General features: G+C 37.6%; 1 protein-coding gene across 6 annotated transcripts in view; it reads right to left on the bottom strand.

Annotated features, from left to right (window-relative positions):
* ralgapa2 (Ral GTPase activating protein catalytic subunit alpha 2) overlaps window positions 1–19,621 on the bottom strand; it is a 253,571-nt gene that overhangs the window by 59,272 nt on the left and 174,678 nt on the right. For all 6 annotated transcript variants that reach the window (XM_067456168.1, XM_067456163.1, XM_067456165.1 and 3 more), the window contains 8 exons: window positions 19,010–19,120; window positions 18,851–18,919; window positions 18,502–18,639; window positions 12,976–13,159; window positions 8,992–9,796; window positions 5,692–5,763; window positions 2,180–2,303; window positions 1,919–2,074 (listed from right to left, as the gene is read on the bottom strand). In XM_067456168.1, the coding sequence (XP_067312269.1) occupies window positions 1,919–2,074; window positions 2,180–2,303; window positions 5,692–5,763; window positions 8,992–9,796; window positions 12,976–13,159; window positions 18,502–18,639; window positions 18,851–18,919; window positions 19,010–19,120 (1,659 nt within the window). The remainder of the gene's footprint in view (window positions 1–1,918; window positions 2,075–2,179; window positions 2,304–5,691; window positions 5,764–8,991; window positions 9,797–12,975; window positions 13,160–18,501; window positions 18,640–18,850; window positions 18,920–19,009; window positions 19,121–19,621) is intronic.

The following is a 19,621-nucleotide window of genomic DNA, read 5'->3' as shown; positions in this document are numbered from 1 at the left end:
GATTACATAAGATGTACGCAAATGTACCAGAGTACCAGGATCAAACGCATTCAGACTCGGACGGCAACAAACATGCCCAGTGTAAAAACGCTTAGTGACTAACCAACCACTACATGTCAGAGGTTACTGGCCCTATATACAGTGGGGCAAAAAAAAAAAACAGAAACAAAATTGTAGACCTGCACCAGGCTGTGAAGAGTGAATCTGCAAAATATAAGCAGCTTGGTGTGAAGAAATTAACTGTGGGAGCAATTATTAGAAATACAAGACCACTGATAATCTCCCTCGATCTAAGGCTCCGTGCAAGTTCTCACTCCGTGGGGTCAAAATGATCACAAGCACGGTGAGCAAAAATCCAAGAACCACACGGGGGGACCTAGTGAATGACCTGCAGAGTTACCAAAGTAACAAAGGCTACCATCAGTAACACACTAAGCCACCAGGGACTCAAATCCTGCAGTGCCAGATGTGTCTACCTGCTTAAGCCAGTACATGTCCAGATGCATCTGAAGTTAGCTAGAGAGCATTTGGATGATCCAGAAGAGGATTGGGAGAATGTCATATGGTCAGATGAAACCAAAATATAACTTTTTGGTAAAAACTCAACTTGTCGCGTTTGGAGGAGAAATAATACTGAGTTGTACCACCTACTGTGAAGAATGGAGGTGGAAACATCATGCTTTGGGGCTGTTTTTCTGCAAAGGCACCATGATGACTGATCCACGTAAAGCAAAGAATGAATGGGGCCATGTATTGTGAGATTTTTAGAAAAACCTCCTTCCATCAGCAAGGGCATTGAAGATGAAACATGGCTGGGTCTTTCAGCATCGAAGCAACTAAGGAGTGGCTTCGTAAGAAGTATTTCAAGGTCCTGGAGTGGCCTATCCAGTCTCCAGATCTCAACCCCATAAAAAATCTTTGGAGGGAGTTGAAAATCTGTGTTGCCCAGTGACATCCCCAGAACACCACTGCTCTAGAGGAGATCTGCATGGAGGAATGGGCCAAACTACCAGCAACAGTGTGTAAAAACCTTGTGGCGATTTACAGAAAACGCTTGACCTCTGTCATAACCAACAAAGGGTATATAACAAAGTATTGACATTAACTTTTATTATTGACCAAATACTTATTTTCCACCATAATTTGCAAATAAATTCTTTAAAAATCGGATTTGTGCTTTTTTTTCTCATTCTGTCTCTCATAGTCGAAGTGTATCTATGATGAAAATTACAGGCCTTTCTCATCCTTTTAAGTGTGAAGACTAAATGGTGGCTGTTTTTTTGCCCCACTGTATTTTGTAAATTTTTTGATTGCCTTTTCTTTACAAATGAGTATTTTACTGAGCGGACATACTCCTTATTTGATTTGTGTTGCTTTTAATTTAAAAATACATCCAATGTCAACCACATACACAAACATATATAGATATTGATCACTTATTTTACTTATCAAGCAGTTTCAAATGACTCCGATCTAAAGCTTCATTATACATTTTTTAGTCCAGGTTGTAGTCTTCCATTGGCTTAATTGAGACTATTTTTGTGTCTGGATATGATTTCTAGATTACAAATGCACTCGATTTAATTGCTTCTCTCTCTCGCTGCTTTTTGATACAGAACAAAAACCAATAGGTAAGCTTGGAAGTGATAGTAACAGTAACTAAGGGGGCGTGGTTTAACGGAAGGTCATTTCAAGACCAAAGAGCATGCACTTTTTTCTTTCTTATTTCCTCTCTTGACTGTGACTGGAATGTCTGCACTCCAGACCAGCAGAGATGTCATTTATAATACTGATAAATTACAAATTTCTAATTTTTAATTATTAAATTATTAATCTAAAATTTAATTTAAAATGTAAATTACTCATCTAAAACCTTAACCTTTCTTTTAAACGTGTCAGGCAGAAAATGAGGAGCTACCTTTTTGGTGATGGAGTCATCTGAGTCAGAAGGCATGCGAGTCGACACATGGAAGATGACCTCCACGTTGGAGGTAGCGTAGTATGGTGCTGTGCTACCTGTGCTGCCATTTCTCTGCAAACCGCCCATGAACCCACAGTGAGTTGCCAGATTCACCTGAAAGAGAGAGGCAGATAAACTTCCTGATGCTCTGACATAGTCCCAAAGAGATGATCACAACGCGCTACAGACTCAATAAGTGGATTTTATGTTTAATTTCACCTCCATTCCCAGCCCAGAGACAAAGTCCTCGTAAGCCTGACTGCCCTCTGCGTTGGACAGAATGGAGAATTTGTCCTCTTGGCCTTCTCCAATATAGAACACAGCAATCTTATGTGTCTCTCGACTGGAAAACAGAAACAAACGAGATTAAAATGACATCATGCAAAAGGTTGTAACATTATGACATTTGAGGTGTCACCATATTTGATTAGCTCAGTGAAACTACATTTCAAGTGTCATAGCAAAGGGTCTGAATACTTTAAAAATAAGATGAAGCGTCTTTTAAATATATTTTATTTTGCATTAGTTAAAGTTTTGATGTAAAAAAAAAATATATATATAAAATTTGAAAAAGATTATATATATATATAGTTATATATATAACTATATATATATAGTTATTTTATATATATATATAAAATCTTTTTCAAATTTTATATTTTTTGGTTTTTATATATATATATATATATATATATATATATATATATATATATATATATATATATATATAAAAAATAAATAAGTTATGGTAGAGGTTGATGTACACAAGTCAACTTTAAAATCTGTGTAAAATGGAGAAAACAGAGTGAGAAATAATAGGGGAATGTATTTGTCTTCCCGGCACACAGTACAGAGTCTAACTTAAGTCCTGGGTGTCACAATTTTTATTTTCCCTTTTTGGTATAATTGTGGGCGCTGTATGGTATGAAGTTTGACTTTAAAATGTGGAAGTGGAACACAGCTAAATATGTAGCTTTTGGTTAGTTAACATTTCATAAATGTTCATTTTAATAGTGCCACCTCTAAAGAACATTTGTGGCGGTAACTCTTTAGTATGGGGAACACATATTCACTATTTACTGTTGCCTCAATAAACTCCTAATTTACTGCTTATTAAAAGTTAGTAAGGGTTAGTTTAAGTTTAGGTATTGGGTAGGATTAAGGGATGTACAGTGCATCTGGAAAGTATTCACAGTGATTCACTTTTCAAAGTTTTATGTTACAGCCTTTTTCCAAAATGGATTAAATTTATTATTTTCTTTAAAATTATACAAACAATTTCCCATGAGACAACGTTGTCCTGTTGGAAGATTAACCTACACCCCTGAGGTCTGAATCACATTGTCTGAGGTCCAGAGTGATCTTTTTTTAATCAAGGATGTCCCAGTACATTGCTGAATTCATCTTTCCCTCGATCCTGACTAATCTCCCAGTTTATACCACTGAAAAACATCCCCACAGCATGATGCTGCCACCACCATGATTCACTGTAGGGATAGTATTGGCCAGGTGATGAGCGGTGCCTGGTTTCCTGAAGACATGATGCTTGACATTGAAGTTGATCTTGTTTCATCAGACCAGAGAATTGTGTTTCTCGTGGTCTAAGAGTCCTTCAGGTGCTTTTTGGCCATCTCCAGACAGGCTGTCATGTGCCTTTTACTGAAGAGTGGCTTCCGTATGGCCTTTCTACCACACAGGTCTGATTGGTGGATTGCTGCAGAGATGTTGTTCTTCTGGAAGGTGCTCCTCTTTCCACAGAGAAATGCTGGAATTCTGGTCACCAAAGTCCTTGGTCACCTCCCTGACTAAGGATTGCTCAAGAGTCCTGGTGGTTCCAAACTTCTTCCATTTACAGATGATGGAGGTCACTGTGCTCATTTTATTCAATGCTGCAGAAATGTTTCTGTACCCTTCCCCAGATCTGTGCCTTGATACAATCAAGTCCCAGAGATTTACAGACAATTCCTTGGACATCATGGCTTGGTTTGTGCTCTGACAAGCTCTGTTAACTGTGGGACCTTATAGAGACAGGTGTGTGCCTTTCCAAGTTATGTCCAATCAACCAAATTTACCACAGGTGGTATCCATTTAAGTTGTAGAAACATCTCAAGGATGATCAGTGGAAACAGGAGCACCTGAGCTCAATTTTGAGTGGCAAGGACTGTGAATACTTACATACATGTGAATTTTTTTTATTTAATTTTTAATAACTTGGCAAAGATTTCAAACAAACTTCTTTCACATTGTCATTTGTAGAATTTTGAGGAAAATAATTAATTGAATCCATTTTGGAATAAAACTAAAACATTAAAAAAAATATGAAAAAAAGTGAAGCGCTGTGAATACTTTCTGGATGCACTGTAGAATAAGGCCTTTGTGATGTTCATAAAATTAATCCTAGTTATATATATTTTTTTAAATTAAATTGAAGTTACAATACACAGCTATTGGCTAATAAATACAATACTGGTATGTGCTGTGTATATGCGAGCAGTGTGTCTCTCTTTGAGCGGTGTTGTTAAGGAAGCCTCATGCCCTTGCAGTGTGATGTTTGGCATGCTCAGTCAGCGGTTGCCATGAGTGGGCCGGCTCTGCCTGCAGAGGGAAACGGTGGTCCGATCCTGGGGGTATTCTTTAATAAGCCTCTGTAATTAGCCACTCTGAGTGCCTATTGATCGCTGTTGGCTGAGAAGTGTGGATCTGTGATCAGCCAGACGTGGGCAGGATTAGGCTGTGAAGAGCGGAGTATCTGAGAGTGTTCTTAAGACATGTCTCCTTAATAGTGCTTTTAAAGGATTTAGCCACTCTCTGTAGACTGGCATTAGACTGCATGATAGAGCTCTCCAAATGCATGCAGTGGTTTGCTTCTGATTTTTAGCATTAAGTGCAAAGTAGTTAGAAAGAAGTTAAATGGTTTTAGTTAACCCAAAAATGAAAATCCTGTCATTAATTACTCACCCTCATGTCGTTCCAAACCCATAAGACTTTTATTCATCTTTTCAACCAATTGAATTTAGGCTTTTATTCACATTTAAACATTCATTAACGTACACATTAGTTGCGGTTAATGGAAGCTAAAGCACGTTCGCTTGAAGTGCAAGAACCAATGAGGTTCATTCTCGTGTTACGCAGCACGTTTGAGCTTCTGCAAGAACCAATGAGGTTCATTCTCGTGTTACGCAGCACGTTTGAGCTTCTGCAAGAACCAATGAGGTTCATTCTCGTGTTACGCAGCACGTTTGAGCTTCAGTAAGAAGTTTGTTTTTTTGCATGGCAAGCTGGTTTGGTTGAGCTTCTGTATATAAATTAAAGCCTACATTCAAACTGTTCATCATATAAAGCAATCATGTCTCTCCAGAAAATTTGGGCTAAACCATTCAATTCATATGGATTAGTCTTACGATCTCTTTATGAACGTTTTGAAGCATTAAAGTGGTAGTTGCGTAGCTATCAATAAAGGTTAAAAAATTGCTCAGATTTCAACAAAAGATCATTATATGTGTTCCGAAGATGAACGAAGGCTTTTGGGTTTGGAACGATATGAAGATGTGTTTAATGACAGAATTTCCATTTTTTGGTGAACTAACCCTTTAAGATATATTTTTTTCCAAATAGTTTTCAAGGAACTACTTTACTCTGTGTGTGATTATCTGTTCGAAGCTTTAAGGCATAAACATCAGATGTTGTCATCTTGTTTCCAGACATTCTGAAGCAGAAGGAGAAACCCTTACCACTGCCTTGAGTCCAAATTCTTGAGCTCTCTCAAGAGCTTGGAGTTCTTCTTTAGAAGATGAAAGCTCTTTCTAAAAAGAGAAATGAAAATGGAACATTATACAACTTTCCCAAAGATAAACAATGAAACAAAAGCAAATCAAAATAATGTTAATATTACTATACTGTTTTTTTTTTTTTTTTTTAAGAAAACATGTTTTCTCCTTTCCCACTGCAACCAATGTCCAGGCCAACTAGAAGTACTGCATGCAGGTTCTACATATTTTTTCATATTTAGAAGATATGCAATCATATTCACACATTATTTTGGGACATGCTCATATATATTGAGATGCAAAAAGGTAATAAAAGGTAATCATTCCACATCCATATAAAAGAGAAGTATAGAGGAATATCCAAGCTGTTTTTTTCCATTTAAAAATAACAAAATGGTAGTTGTTCGAAAAGTATATTGAGTATATAATTGAGTATGTAAATTAACACAGACTGAATGTGAATAATGTGAAAACAAGAATCAATGGTGATAGTCCCATTCTGTAAATGTAAAACTGGGTTTCACATGTTGGAAAAGTTAAAACAAATGATTTCAGGGCATAACACGATGGAGCCCCCCAATTATCTTAATATGTTTGATCCTGTGGAAAGGGAAAAATGGTTGTGAAATTATTCTGCATGTCAAAAACAAAGGACATGGAGATTTTAGAAAGTGTCTCTGTTCCCAAGGAAATGGTTTGAAACTTTGAACAATTAAGTTTGTACTATTTGTAATAAAATAAGATTAGAGGAACTGGTTCTAGTAATATTATTAGATGAGACAGGCACAGCTAGTTAATTTTGTGTAATCTTTACTTGTTGTAATTAATGTGGCAGTTAATGCTCTGGAGAGGAAAGATTATTTTGTTTCAATTGTGTGACTAGTGTCTGTGTTTCTGTTGCTTAATTACACTACTGTTCAAAAGTTTGGGGTTAGTAAGATCTTTTTGAATGCACATTAGATTCTGGTTGATCTACCCGTTAACATTTACAACAGCTGTTATGCTGTGTAAAAAATGGGTGCATTTTTGCATCGGTCTAAACCAAGCCTGCAGTCTCCCTCTCATTTACTGAAGCTTTCGCGCCTCGATCGCCCCCCGGTGACCGGTCCCAGTATAGCCGCCCCTCTGTGTTTTCTAATGGACGCGAGGCAAACTAAATAATAAAATTACACTTCAAAAATGTTTCCCCAAAGTTAGTTTATGTCACTAAAGGCAGTTATCATCACGATGATTTCATTTCAGGTGTTCGTTTAAAAATAAGTTTACTTTGAGTTAGTTATTTGATGCTATAAAAACGGGGGGTGTGACGTCATGATTGACAGCTGAGATCGACGGCTTCTCTGAGTGAAGTTGTCACTGAGGCACTAACGGACTTTTTTCGAAATTTTTGGGAGCAGATTAGAGCTTTAGCTTTAATTTCTACATTTCCATAACTGTTTATTTCACACCAACATTATTAATTGTTCTGCATCTGCGAGAGTGTGGGCGGGCTTTTGATATCGCGACTGTACTTCCTGCTCTACTTCCTGCGCTCTACTGCGCAACTCCGGTCCCGAAATCGCTACTGCGCAGACTCGGTCCCAAGATGTCCGCGCCGTGCAAGGGCGCCTGAAAGCTTCAAATCTGCCAAGCGGAAACGGATGATGTCGAGTCGTACATATTTTTTTACGGTCTATGGTCTAAACACAAAAAGCAGACAGGCTAATTGAAAATGCAAATTCATTCTCTGCCAGTAGGTAGCACTTGTGGAACGGCAGAAATACAGCGGTTGCCCCAGTAACCTCTAAACCTCTGGCAACTTTAGGCATTATACGGAGGCAAGAGAAAAAAAGTGAACGAAGCGGTTCAAAAGGTTCAGTTCCTTTCTGACATAGCCTACATTAATACAAAAACAGCCCTTGATGCACAAAACTCACTGGATTTGCACAAATCGGGTGAAAGACCTATTTCAATGTCAGAATTGTGTAAGGCAAAAAGTTTGCAGGTATGAAATAAACACCCAGCGTGCACTACTGTCATGATTTACTAAAGACACGCAGTGAAAAATTAGAAAAGCCGTTACCATTATTATAACCACCCTTATTTACCGCCCCAAATAAAGAATGTCTTAAACGCTAATTTGCGTTAGTCATTATGGAAATGATCCTGCTGTGTCTGTGTTCTTTTTGATTTGAGCGTCATCAGTAGATTACGCTCAGAACTTTCCTGCTCTTTTTTTGAAACTGCACGCTCACGTTTAGTAAATCTGCCCCAAAATCGGCAACTACAATTTCCTTTAATCAAAAGATTTTATGAATATTAAGTCATAAAGTGATTCCTGTTTTTTCCCCAAATTGAAGACCTCTTGAAATTATAATTAAGACATCTATTCTACCATTTAAGAATTTGTATGGCCTTAAATTTGATCAAACTGAATTGAAGGCTTTTTCAGAGTTAGTTCACACAAAAATGTAAATTCTTTAATTAATCACTTACCCTAATGTCGTTCGACACCCCTAAGGCCTCCGTTCATCTTCAGAAAACAAATGAAGATATTTTTGTTGAAATCCGATGGCTCAGAAAGGCCTTCATTGACACCAATGTCATTTCCTCTCTCAAGACCCATAAAGGCACTAAAGACGTCGTTACAAAGCCCATCTCACTACAGCTGCTCTACAATCATTTATGAAGCGACGAAAATCGTTTTTGTGCGCAAAAAACAAACAAAACAACGACTTTTATAGTAATGGGCCGATTTCAAAACAAAGCATCAAACCGTTATTAATCAATGTATCGATTCATGATTCGGATCGCCAAAGCCACTTGATTTCAGCAATTTGACACGCAATCCGAATCACGAATCGTAGAGCCGCTGTAGTGAGATGGGCTTTGTAACGACATCTTTAGACGACAGCCTTTATGGGTCTTGAGAGAGGAAATGACATTGGTGTCAATGAAGGCCTTTCTGAGCCATCGGATTTCAACAAAAATATCTTCATTTGTGTTCTGAAGATGAATGGAGGTGTTACGGGTGTCGAACGACATTAGGGTAAGTAATTAATGACAGAATTTTCCTTTTTGCGCGAACTAACCCTTTAAGGACCCATGTGAAACCTGTTTTACTGTGAAGTGAAGAATGAAAAAGAACATTGCTGGAATATATCAGGCCTTAAAAATCAATGTCCAATGATGTGGAAACAACTGATTTTTGAGATGTAGTGTTTATTTAAGAACGTTTACTGTGGAAGTTCAATGTTTTCCAGCAACTTCCAAGAAATATTGTACCTGCGATCCCATGAGTTCATGCCGAGGTCGTTGAGGAGAAGTCTGCAGAGGTAAAAAGCTGATTTTGGCTCCTGGTGTGTGGGCTCTCTCTGTGTCTCTGTTCTGATGCTGGGGTCTTCACTCTGCCTCCGCATCAGCTCCTCATCCTCTTGCTTTGTCTGTCTGTGGATGGCATCCATGACGAGTCCTTCCATCTCAGGGTTCATGCCCATGGGTGGAGACGGTGGTTGGGTGAGCCTCAGCTGGGGCTCCGGCAGGCACTCTGGGCTGCTGTGGCCGAGATCTTCCAGTAGTTGGTCCAATACATCCACGCCATCCTCCATTTCCAACTCAGAGGAGCATTTACTGGAGCGGACAGAGCTCTGCTTATCAAAGTGACCGGTGTCATGAAACAACTGATCTCTGCTGCCACTAGAGCTCAAGGCAGCTCCGTCTAAAGTGCAGAAGAGGACGCCGCCGTCCCACGAATACTTTCCCGAGATGTCCCTGACAATGACGCGGACCTCAGAGGAATGATCCCGCGGGTTGGCACTTACTGCGGATGTGCTGGAATTATCGGAGGGGATTTGAAGGTATGATACTAGTGTGCTGTCATTAAAGACAAAGAGCTGTAGATTGGGGCTTTTGAAGACTTCAGAGGAGAGTTCGGAAGACTCTACATAGGGGTTGTCGTGGTTCTCACTGACCAGGCTGTTTAAGAGGGCAGGGCCGCCGCTGAGAGGATGGTGTCCCAAATGATTGACCAGGTGTGTCATTACCATCCGCGCAGTCAGAGGAATCAGCTCCATGCTTCTCCTTTTCTTTTCTGGGATATCAAACAACTTTAGGTTAGTAAATTAGAAAACATATGGCTTAAAGGCATACTCTAGGGCTAGTTCACCCCCAAACTAAGAATTGTTGCTCGTCAATTTATTTTATTTATTTAAAAAAGGGACACTGAACATTAATAAATATTCAGATACATGTTAATGTACTCGAGTTCTTCAAAAGGCTAATTCTCATCAGAACCCATTTTTTTGCCAGAAAAGAAAAAAAGGTACTATACAGAAAATAGCCTCATATAATACAATACGATAAAAAAGTATAATATTAATATAGTCTATATAAGGATGTAAAAATAAAAACAGTGTTGGCATTGTTGACCATCAAGAAGTCAATTCCTTAAATTATATTTAAATTAGTAATGTCATTTCAAACACATCTTAGAAACACCAAGATGTTTTAATACAAACTGAGATATTTGTCCTTCGATTAAAGGCATATAACCAAAACTATGATGCTTCAAAAAGTCCATAAAGGTTATCTTGAACATAACATTCAAGTAGACATTCAAGTTTTCTGAAGAGACATGACCATTTTATATGAAGAACTGATTTAATTTAAACTTTTATTCACATATAAACATTATTCACATATAAACATTGATCAACGCAAATACATAAAGCCCATCAGATTTGGTAAAAGGAAGCTCAACCTTTCTTTTTTTGACATGTGAGAACAAACTTCTCTTGTTCTTGAGCATCAAGCCAGCTCATTTGAGCTTCTGTTATCTCATTTGATGTATCCATATGATCCATGTATGTGTTTGTTCATCATATAAATCTTTTCAGAAGACTTGGATTAAACTGCTTGTTTCATATGGATTACTTTTATTATGTCTTTATTAAGTTTTTGAAGCATCAACGTTTGTGGTACATGGACTTTCAATGGAGGGACAGAAATTTGTGTTCCCAAGATGAACAAAGTCTTGAGGACGACATGAGGGTACAGTAGGTCATTAATAAAAAAATAATTAAAAAAACATTTTATGGCTGAACTAACCCTTTGAAAAAAAAAAAAAAAGTTTCCCCACCACCGTTATATATGCCCATCCATGACCCTCTAATATTATATGAATCTCTGGGATAAGAGGTTCTGCTGCGGTATTCTGCTGGTAAACTGACTGCCAGGCCAATTAGGTGCCCATTATGTGTCCATTTTGAGGTTTGCTGTAATGTGGCTGTTTTAACCCTCATTTTAATCTTTTTTTTATTCATTGCACAGGCTTTTTCATAGCACGGACGATATGTACGTAGCACTGTACAGCCCTGATAATGTACAGCCATTACCACAAATTACAAAATACAATCAGACAAACAATTCTATATGATAATGACACTGTAGTACTGACTTTTTAGGGTCCTGATCACCTAGTCAGAATATATTCTGTGATAATGATTGGTAGACTGTATTTTCTCTTACTTATCTTTCTCAAAAGACACTGAAATACTGGCTTTTAGCTGTCATGGCCAACGGAGGCAGTTTTCCCACGTTTGCACCATCTATACGGGTGTCCAAACAGACACCTTTAAAATATCCATTCAGTCTCCTAAAACAGACTCAAAGGGCTGCAGTAATGAGCATCACACCTTTCGTGATGAGTGAATAGGGCTCTGCAAGCACTATGAATTAAAGTCCTCTGAATGCTGAACACCTCTCAAAGTGAGAAATCTAGTGTTGTCATTAGTGGATATTAAGATTGAGAGAGAGAGAGAGAGAGAGAGAGAGAGAGAGAGAGAGAGAGAGAGAGAGAGAGAGAGAGAGAGAGAGAGAGAGAGAGAGAGAGAGAGAGAGAGAGAGAGAGAGAGAGAGAGAGAGAGAGAGAGAGAGAGAGAGAGAGAGAGAGAGAGAGAGAGAGAGAGAGAGAGAGAGAGAGAGAGAGAGAGAGAGAGAGAGTGCTCACATTGTGACAGTGCTATCAATACCATCATCCCCATCAAAGTGGAAAAAGCTCTTTGCAAAGACGAACAAGTTGCATTAGGGATGCACAGAGCTTTGAAGTGAACTAATCAATATGAGCTAGGTACTGGGATATTGCTTATGAGTTGCTCTTTGGCTGAGGTTGTTTGGTTTTTTTGTGTGTGCAGAGATATAAAAGGCATGTCAATGGATGGAGATGTTTGCGTTGCAAAAGCAAGCAGTTTTTTTCTTCCTCTACTCTGCAGATATAAATGTTCTCTCATAAAAGGCATCCCTTTTGGAAGAGACCCCCCCCCCCCCCCCCCCCCCACACACACACACACACACACTAGAGCCAACAGCCCAACCCTACCAAAAACAGATGACATTTGATGACATGCCAAAGTAGAGAACACGCAAGAAATATTGCCTAATGGATAAAGCAAGGTCGGAGGAGGAAAAAAATGATTTCTTTAATAATTGGCATAAATGGGCTTGCTTTGAGTGGATGAGGGAACTAATGCACACCTCTTTAAAATTCTATTTTATTTCACATTTTGCTACATTTGCTCTAATATGATTCATGAGAGCTCAGTATAAACTCAAAGAACAAATTAAAAACGTCCTTTTTAGTACTTTCTTTGCTTTACAAGGGAGATGCAGCAGTTTCACAGTTTATGCTGGTTGACATCATAAATTTGCCATTGCATTACTGACATTAACGATGGATTTGTGTTTACGTGTAGCAAACATCGCAAACATTAAATATCGATAATCTCACAAACATATATATATATATTTTGGGGACCATTATTAATAAATTAAGCATAACAAATACTACTATAGCGTAGAGATACGTTTTATTTCTTTTGATGCAATAATTCTCAATTTGAAAAAAAAACGAAAGGCAAACAAATTTTTTTTTTTTAGTTTTTGTTTTTGATTTTGGGGTGAACTATGACCCAACAGAGTTTCATGGGATTTCCCTAGACACATTGTAGATAATGTGTGGTATCAAAACATAACATAACATAAGATATAAGATATAAGATATAACATATAACATATAACATAACATAACATAACATAACATAACATAACATAACATAACATAACATAACATAACATAACATAACATAACATAACATAACATAACATAACATAACATAACATAACATAACATAACAACATAACATCACACAAGAGCAATACGATTAATTGCATTCTTTATGTTTTCTCCTGAAAGTATAACATAATAGTCCTTACCTTCAGCCACAGTGAGGAGATTTCCAAAGTCTCCCATGGCATTGTGTACGGGGGGTGGTTCAAAGTTCTTGACATTGCCTAAAGCAAGGAAGGGTTCGTAGTCTGTCGATAGATCAGCAAGACTGAGGAGGTAGTGACTTTGTTGAGTGTGTAAGTTAGACCCTGATACACAAGTGTGCAGCACCTAAGACAGCAGAACAGGGAATTAAGTATACCAGTGATACGCTACAAAAATAACGATTAAACAACACAATAAATACGTTTTATGGGCCTAATACAGAACCTTGGGGAACACAAGGACAATTACATTATTTATTTAAAGAGATAGTTCATCCAAAAATGAAAATAAGCCCATGATTTACTCACCCTCAAGCCATCCTAGCCATCCTTCTTTCAGACGAATACAATCAGTTATATTGAAAAATAGCCTGGCAGCCCAAAATTTGAAGCGCAAAAAGGTGCATCCATCCATTATAAACATACTCCACACGGCTCCGGAGGGTTAAAAAATGCATTCTGAAGTGAAGCGATGGGTTTTGTGTAACAAAAATATCCATATTTAAAACTTTATTTAAAGCTTCAGGAGGATCGCCTTCCATATTCAACTTACAGAAAAAAGCAAATGGTTTGAATATGACGTTGGATGCACTGTAAACGTTCTTGAATTGCGAGAGGCGTTACACTTTCTGTGTATGGACAGTTGAACACAGAAGGCAGTCTGCCAGAAATTAGATATTTAAAGGTCCCGTTCTTCACCTGTTTTCGAAGCTTTGATTATGTTTACAGTGTGCAATATAACATGAGTTCATGTTTCGCGTGTAAAAAAACACAGTATTTTTCACACAATTTACTTATCTGAACACCGCTGTTTTCTCTGTCCTAAAAACGGCCTGATGATTTCCGATCGGTTTGCTTCATAAGGCCTTCATTAACCCCCCAGAGCCGTGTGGAGTACTTTTATTATTGATGGATACACTTTTTTTGGCTTCAAATTTTGGGCTGCAATTTACAGCCATTATAATGCTTGGAAGAGCTAGGATTTTATTTTATTTTAAACTCATATTCATATAACTCATTGTATTCATCAGAAAGAAGAATGCCATATACACCTAGGATGGCTAGCTGGTGAGTAAATCATGGGATATTTTTCACTTTTAGGTGAACAATCCCTTTAATAATGAGCAGTGTTCTCTCATGTTCTTTTATTACAAAAGCACAATGCAATGTATAAGGTACTACTGGCATTGTTTAAAATCTACTGAGATGTGTCAAACAGCGAACTCAGTTATGATCAACAACTCAGCCATGATCTTCTTGGCACACCACTGAGATGCATTAGAAAGAAATCTTTAATAGACTGAAACATTGTTGTTACACCCAGACGGTGTGGTTGAGTGCTGCAGGGCCACCATATGGAGATGGGACGATATTTACAATGCTAAGCCAGGAAACCCAACGAGAGGGGCTTTATGGGCTAATAATCTATTTCTCCTGTGATATGGGAGTGTATCGATGTGCAGAAACAGATGGCCATGGCTCTATTGGCTGGAAAAGATAAGACACGGTCCAGCACAGTTTATCATAGTGCCAGAACAGGTTTGCTCTGTTTGATTTAATTAAGGCTTTATCCCTTGGCTCATTCTCAAACACCACACACTGACACAGCAAACAGTGACAATGTAAACTCTGATTTGATATAAATTCATGTTGTAAAAATACCTAAAAATAAAACCGCAGAACTTTGATTTGCCTCATCTTGAACTTTGATTTGGCTCAACTGGAAAAGGCTTATACAGTGGGTACGGAAAGTATTCAGACCCCTTTACATTTTTCACTTTGTTATTTTGCAGCCATTTGCTAAAATCATTTAAGTTCATTTTTTTCTCATAAATGTACACACAGCACACCACATTGACAGAAAAACACAGAATTGAGGACATTTTTGCAGATTAAAAAATAAATAAAAAATCTGAAATATAAGTATTCAGACCCTTTGCTGTGACACTCATATATTTAACTCAGATGTTGTCCATTTCTTCTGATCATCCTTGAGATGGTTCTACACCTTCATTTGAGTCCAGCTGTGTTTGATTATACTGATTGGACTTGATTAGGAAAGCCACACACCTGTCTATATAAGACCTTACAGCTCTTACATATGTGGTTTAAACAACCAGATACTTCTGGTCTTTTAATAATAGGACAGATATCTGGTCAGAGAAAACGAATTAAGTGACCAGGTATAAAAAGGCCATAACTCTCCCAGCTGTGCTGAAGGAACGCTCACTGCTGCTGGACACTAAAAACAGTACTAGTGCTTGATTAGAAAGCCTTTTGCCCTATTGATTACAATAAATAGGTCTATAAATTATGGTTATTGTGTTTGACTGATCCACACTGGTCATATTTACATTTAAAAAAGCAGACATAAAAATAACGTAAATGTTACTTCCCATAGTAACTAATTTTGATATACAGTAATTGGTTAATTAATTAAATTACTTTTAAAAGAAGTAACAAGTAACTGTAACAAATTACTAATTTTCAGTAACTTGCCCAACACTGATTACTATAAAGCGGTTTTAAAACAATCTCTGCTGTAAGCGCTATAAATAAAGGGTGACTTGACTAAAGGGTCCTGCACACTGTGCGATTTTTCAAAATCCTTTGCGAATGTCCCTTGTCAGACTGTACGAACATGATCGCCCTGTCACACTGTAAGATCTCAGTTGACATTAATGTCAGACTGCACGATAGTGAAGGCGCGCTAAAAACGGACGCGCGCAAGAAAACTCACCCGGAGTTCATATCATCAATGAATGACGCGTTCAGTGACAGTGAGCTGCATTACACGCGGGACTGAAATGCTGGCTACAAAGAAATCTCTAGCACTCGTTTTGGTCATAGTTTGTCTTGAAAAACGGAGATATTTGACTGTCATCGTAGGAGAAGTCACACTGCAGGATTGTGTGCCAAATCTTCTGACACTGCCAGAATTTCGTCTGAGGTAAAATTTTATCGCAGCGCTCATTAATCGGCTGCCGGTGAACATGTCAAACTAACGACCAAAGACGTCAGATTTTAGCCTAGGATCTGAGGAATCTTTTAGGATTTCCTAAATTTGTCTCAGACGGCCAAATCGTGGCCAAAATCGCACAGTGTGCACCCGGCTTAAGGTTCAACCCACTGAACTTCTATCCCCTCACATACTGCTTGCTAAATGCTGCTATACCTCAGCCATAAACTGATTGTTTTTCCTGTTAGATAAAGTAGAATATCAAACTGACATAGTATGAAGCCATCACCGAGTGACACACCTAGTGAAAAAAATAAATAAAATACAAAAAAAAAAAAAAAAAAAAAACGTCACCCAAGGTATTAAATGGCATTCGCTGATTCTGTGGATTCAGAGTGATTTTCATCAGTTCATAAATGTTCTAAGTGGCACTTCTCAAACTGTGTTACAAAAAAATGAACCAAGACTACATAACCGTAAAGGACAGTTACCATCAATTATAATGTGAGTAGTACTATAAGCTCGAGATGCTTACCATTATTTCTTGCTCTTAACTGAGACATGGCATTTGAAAACAAGAGTATCGGTGTGCTGTCCTGGTGAGGGTTATGTACATGTGCTCGTGTTGGACGCTATTCAGATCTGACAAATGAGAGATTAAAGTAATCCCACTGAGCATATAATAACTAGCAGAAAATGATTAACAGTCAAACGAGTGCAGAGGAAAACAAAGGACATTTATTCTTCCCCTTTTCCCTTTGCAGCAGGTGCATTTTCTCTCATATGATGATGAACTGAATTCTTGAGTTTGGCATTCATTGGTGAGCTTATCAATCCAACAATAGGGCATTTAAATAATTTGGCCATTTTTTTCTGGGAGCATGACATCTGCACAAAGGTCCGTGTCTGTCTGCATCTGCACAACAGCCCGGGACTAATATCTCATTTATTCTGTGCCCCTCAATGCCCTCTCATTAGTGTCTGATGACTAAATATGAGCAGCGAGGGGACGAGTGCATTTATAATAGAGCATAACGCGCACACACGCACTGGAATATTTCTGCTTTAATTTCAAGTAACAAACAAGAGTAACAGTCACTCTTGTAGGGCTGCACGGTCAATCAAAATAACCGGAATTGCAATATTGCTCAGAGTGATTATTATAAGTCTGTGTTTTGATTAAATATATATATATATATATATATATATATATGTGTGCTGTGTGTTTCAGCACGAGTTCGGCACTGTGTTCTTGCACACGAGCAGCTCATGATCTGTTGATCATTAAACATCTCATGATGTTTCGCAGCAAGTGCCGCTCCAACCGAACTCATCTCTGCATCTGCTCTGTGTTCAGGTCACCATAACGTGCATTTGTGAACCCAACATGCGCTAACCATCTTCCCACACTTGTAATAAGAAGGGCTTATCAATAGAGGGACACCGATTGCAATTTTCTGGATGGATTTTGATTTCAGATGTGATCTGCAAATATTGATTTTTGCAGATTCTGCTTTCTTTCAAATAACTCTAAGTGAGAGCATATATAAACAAAAATCTACTTTTCTGCCATGCAAAATTCAATTTACATAAAAAACAAGTAAAACAACAGTAATAAAAAAGAACACGTAAACAAATTTCAAACAACAGTACAAATAAATCCAATGGAACAAAGAGAGATATGAAATAAATGATTCATTTGTTTGCAATAATAGGGCCCTATAAAATGTGTATTTTAGTTTTTCTGGTAAACAAATGAAGGCATAAAACATTAATTTATTTTTCAATCAAACATTTTTTTGGCAAACAAAGTGGTGCACAATATAGGCTTACTGTTAAAAATAAATTGTGTCATTATTTCTTTAAAAATAAAGTTTTAATAAGTATTGTATTGTTGTTAATATTCTTATTATTAGTAGTATAACATTAAGACAAACATTATACTGTATAATAGAAGTGCAATAGTACATTTTACTATACAATATATATATATATATAATATATTTCTGTCATATGTTAAACCAAACTTTTATTGTGACAGATTGCCGTGATTCTGTGTTTATGATATGACAATAGTTTTTTTCTCAAATTAAATGGTAAAATGCTCATGAAGTGACTCTCAGAGCGGCTCTGGAGATGAAGTTCATCTATGTAGTCATATAGTAACACTGCGAGCATCATGCGTGCTTCAGTGTGTGTGTGTAAGGTAAATTCACACAGTCCATATCCATAGTGTGCTGACCTACTGTTGATTCATTCAAAATTTGACAACATTCTGCGTTATTCCATTTCTATGACTGGATTCTGTCCACATTTTCCACTTACTGTATATAATTTAGTGGTGCGTGCACTTTTGTTGTGAGCTTGATATGTATTATTATTTCATAGCCCCAAACCTGTTAGCAAACCTGATTCCCCGCCATTTTTAGCAGAAAAAAAATGCTATTCGTTTCCCCCCTAAATCGTGCAGCTCTACTTCCCTAATGAAAGTTGCCGAGACCTGTACCCACCCTGTAAATGTAGTCGAGTAGAGGGGCTTTCTGGGAGCTGGGGTCGTCCAGCACAGGCATAGTGATGGGCTCCAGTAGGATGGAGAGAGGTACGGCCATGCACCAGTCCAGCAGGCACAGCAGTAGAGACACCATTAACTAGAGCACATGGAGAAAGCATTCATTTAGCACACTCATGACACTACTACAAAACAATCAATAAACCTGCCAAAGACAAGCTGTTAGGAAGGATGGAACGACGAGCAGAGAGACAGAATAACCGAGAGCTGGATGAAATGCTGTGAGCTGCTCATTCTGAATTCCCATGTCCAGAGATCTAAATAAAGACTCTCGGTTCGGCTTTGCTTACCTTTTTATCTGCCTCAACTGTTGAGTGCTCAGCACTGGGCAGAAGAAATGCTATGGTTGCTACAAAGATCTACAACAGAATAAAAGCAGAGATTTATCTGGCGTCACTTTCACAATAGCCCAACAGATGATTCATCATGGCCATGAAGATGCTTCATACCTCTATAATTCTTTTGGGAAGGGACGGCTCAAGTCCCTGTAAGTGCTGCCAGTGAGAAATCAGTAGCTGAAAGATGTCACAGGCCACATTTGCCACCACCTTATTTCCAAACTAAAAGACAAAATCACATTCAAACTCATAATACTGAATATTCACTGAATGAACATGATCATGAAGAAATATATTTCATAATTCTTACTTATATGCAGAATTTGATATAAAGCAAAGTAGAGCAGGCTTTATCCTTTTTCTTTTATAAACGTTCTATTTAATCAAAGAATACCGGGGGGAAAAGATATTCATAGTTTCCACAAATAAAAATATGAAGCAAGCAACACAATTAATAATAAGAAGAAATATGTAACAATAATAAGTAATATTAATAAAGAAGAAGAAATATAGAAGAAATATGTAACAATAAAAAGTAATATTAATAAGGAAGAAGAAATATAGAAGAAATATTTTCTGAGAAGTTAGGAGTAAATTCAGCTGAAAATTCAGCTTTGACACCAAAATAATAAATACCATTTTAAAATATATTAAAATAACTTTTGTTCAAATAAATGCAGCCTTGGTGAGCATAATGTAGAGTTTGCGGCACAATTTTAGGTG

The sequence above is a fragment of the Pseudorasbora parva genome, chromosome 10, assembly GCF_024679245.1.
Source record: "Pseudorasbora parva isolate DD20220531a chromosome 10, ASM2467924v1, whole genome shotgun sequence".
NCBI lineage: Eukaryota > Metazoa > Chordata > Actinopteri > Cypriniformes > Gobionidae > Pseudorasbora > Pseudorasbora parva.
Note: the sequence above shows the minus strand (reverse complement) of the source record. Positions and strands in the feature narration are given on the sequence as shown.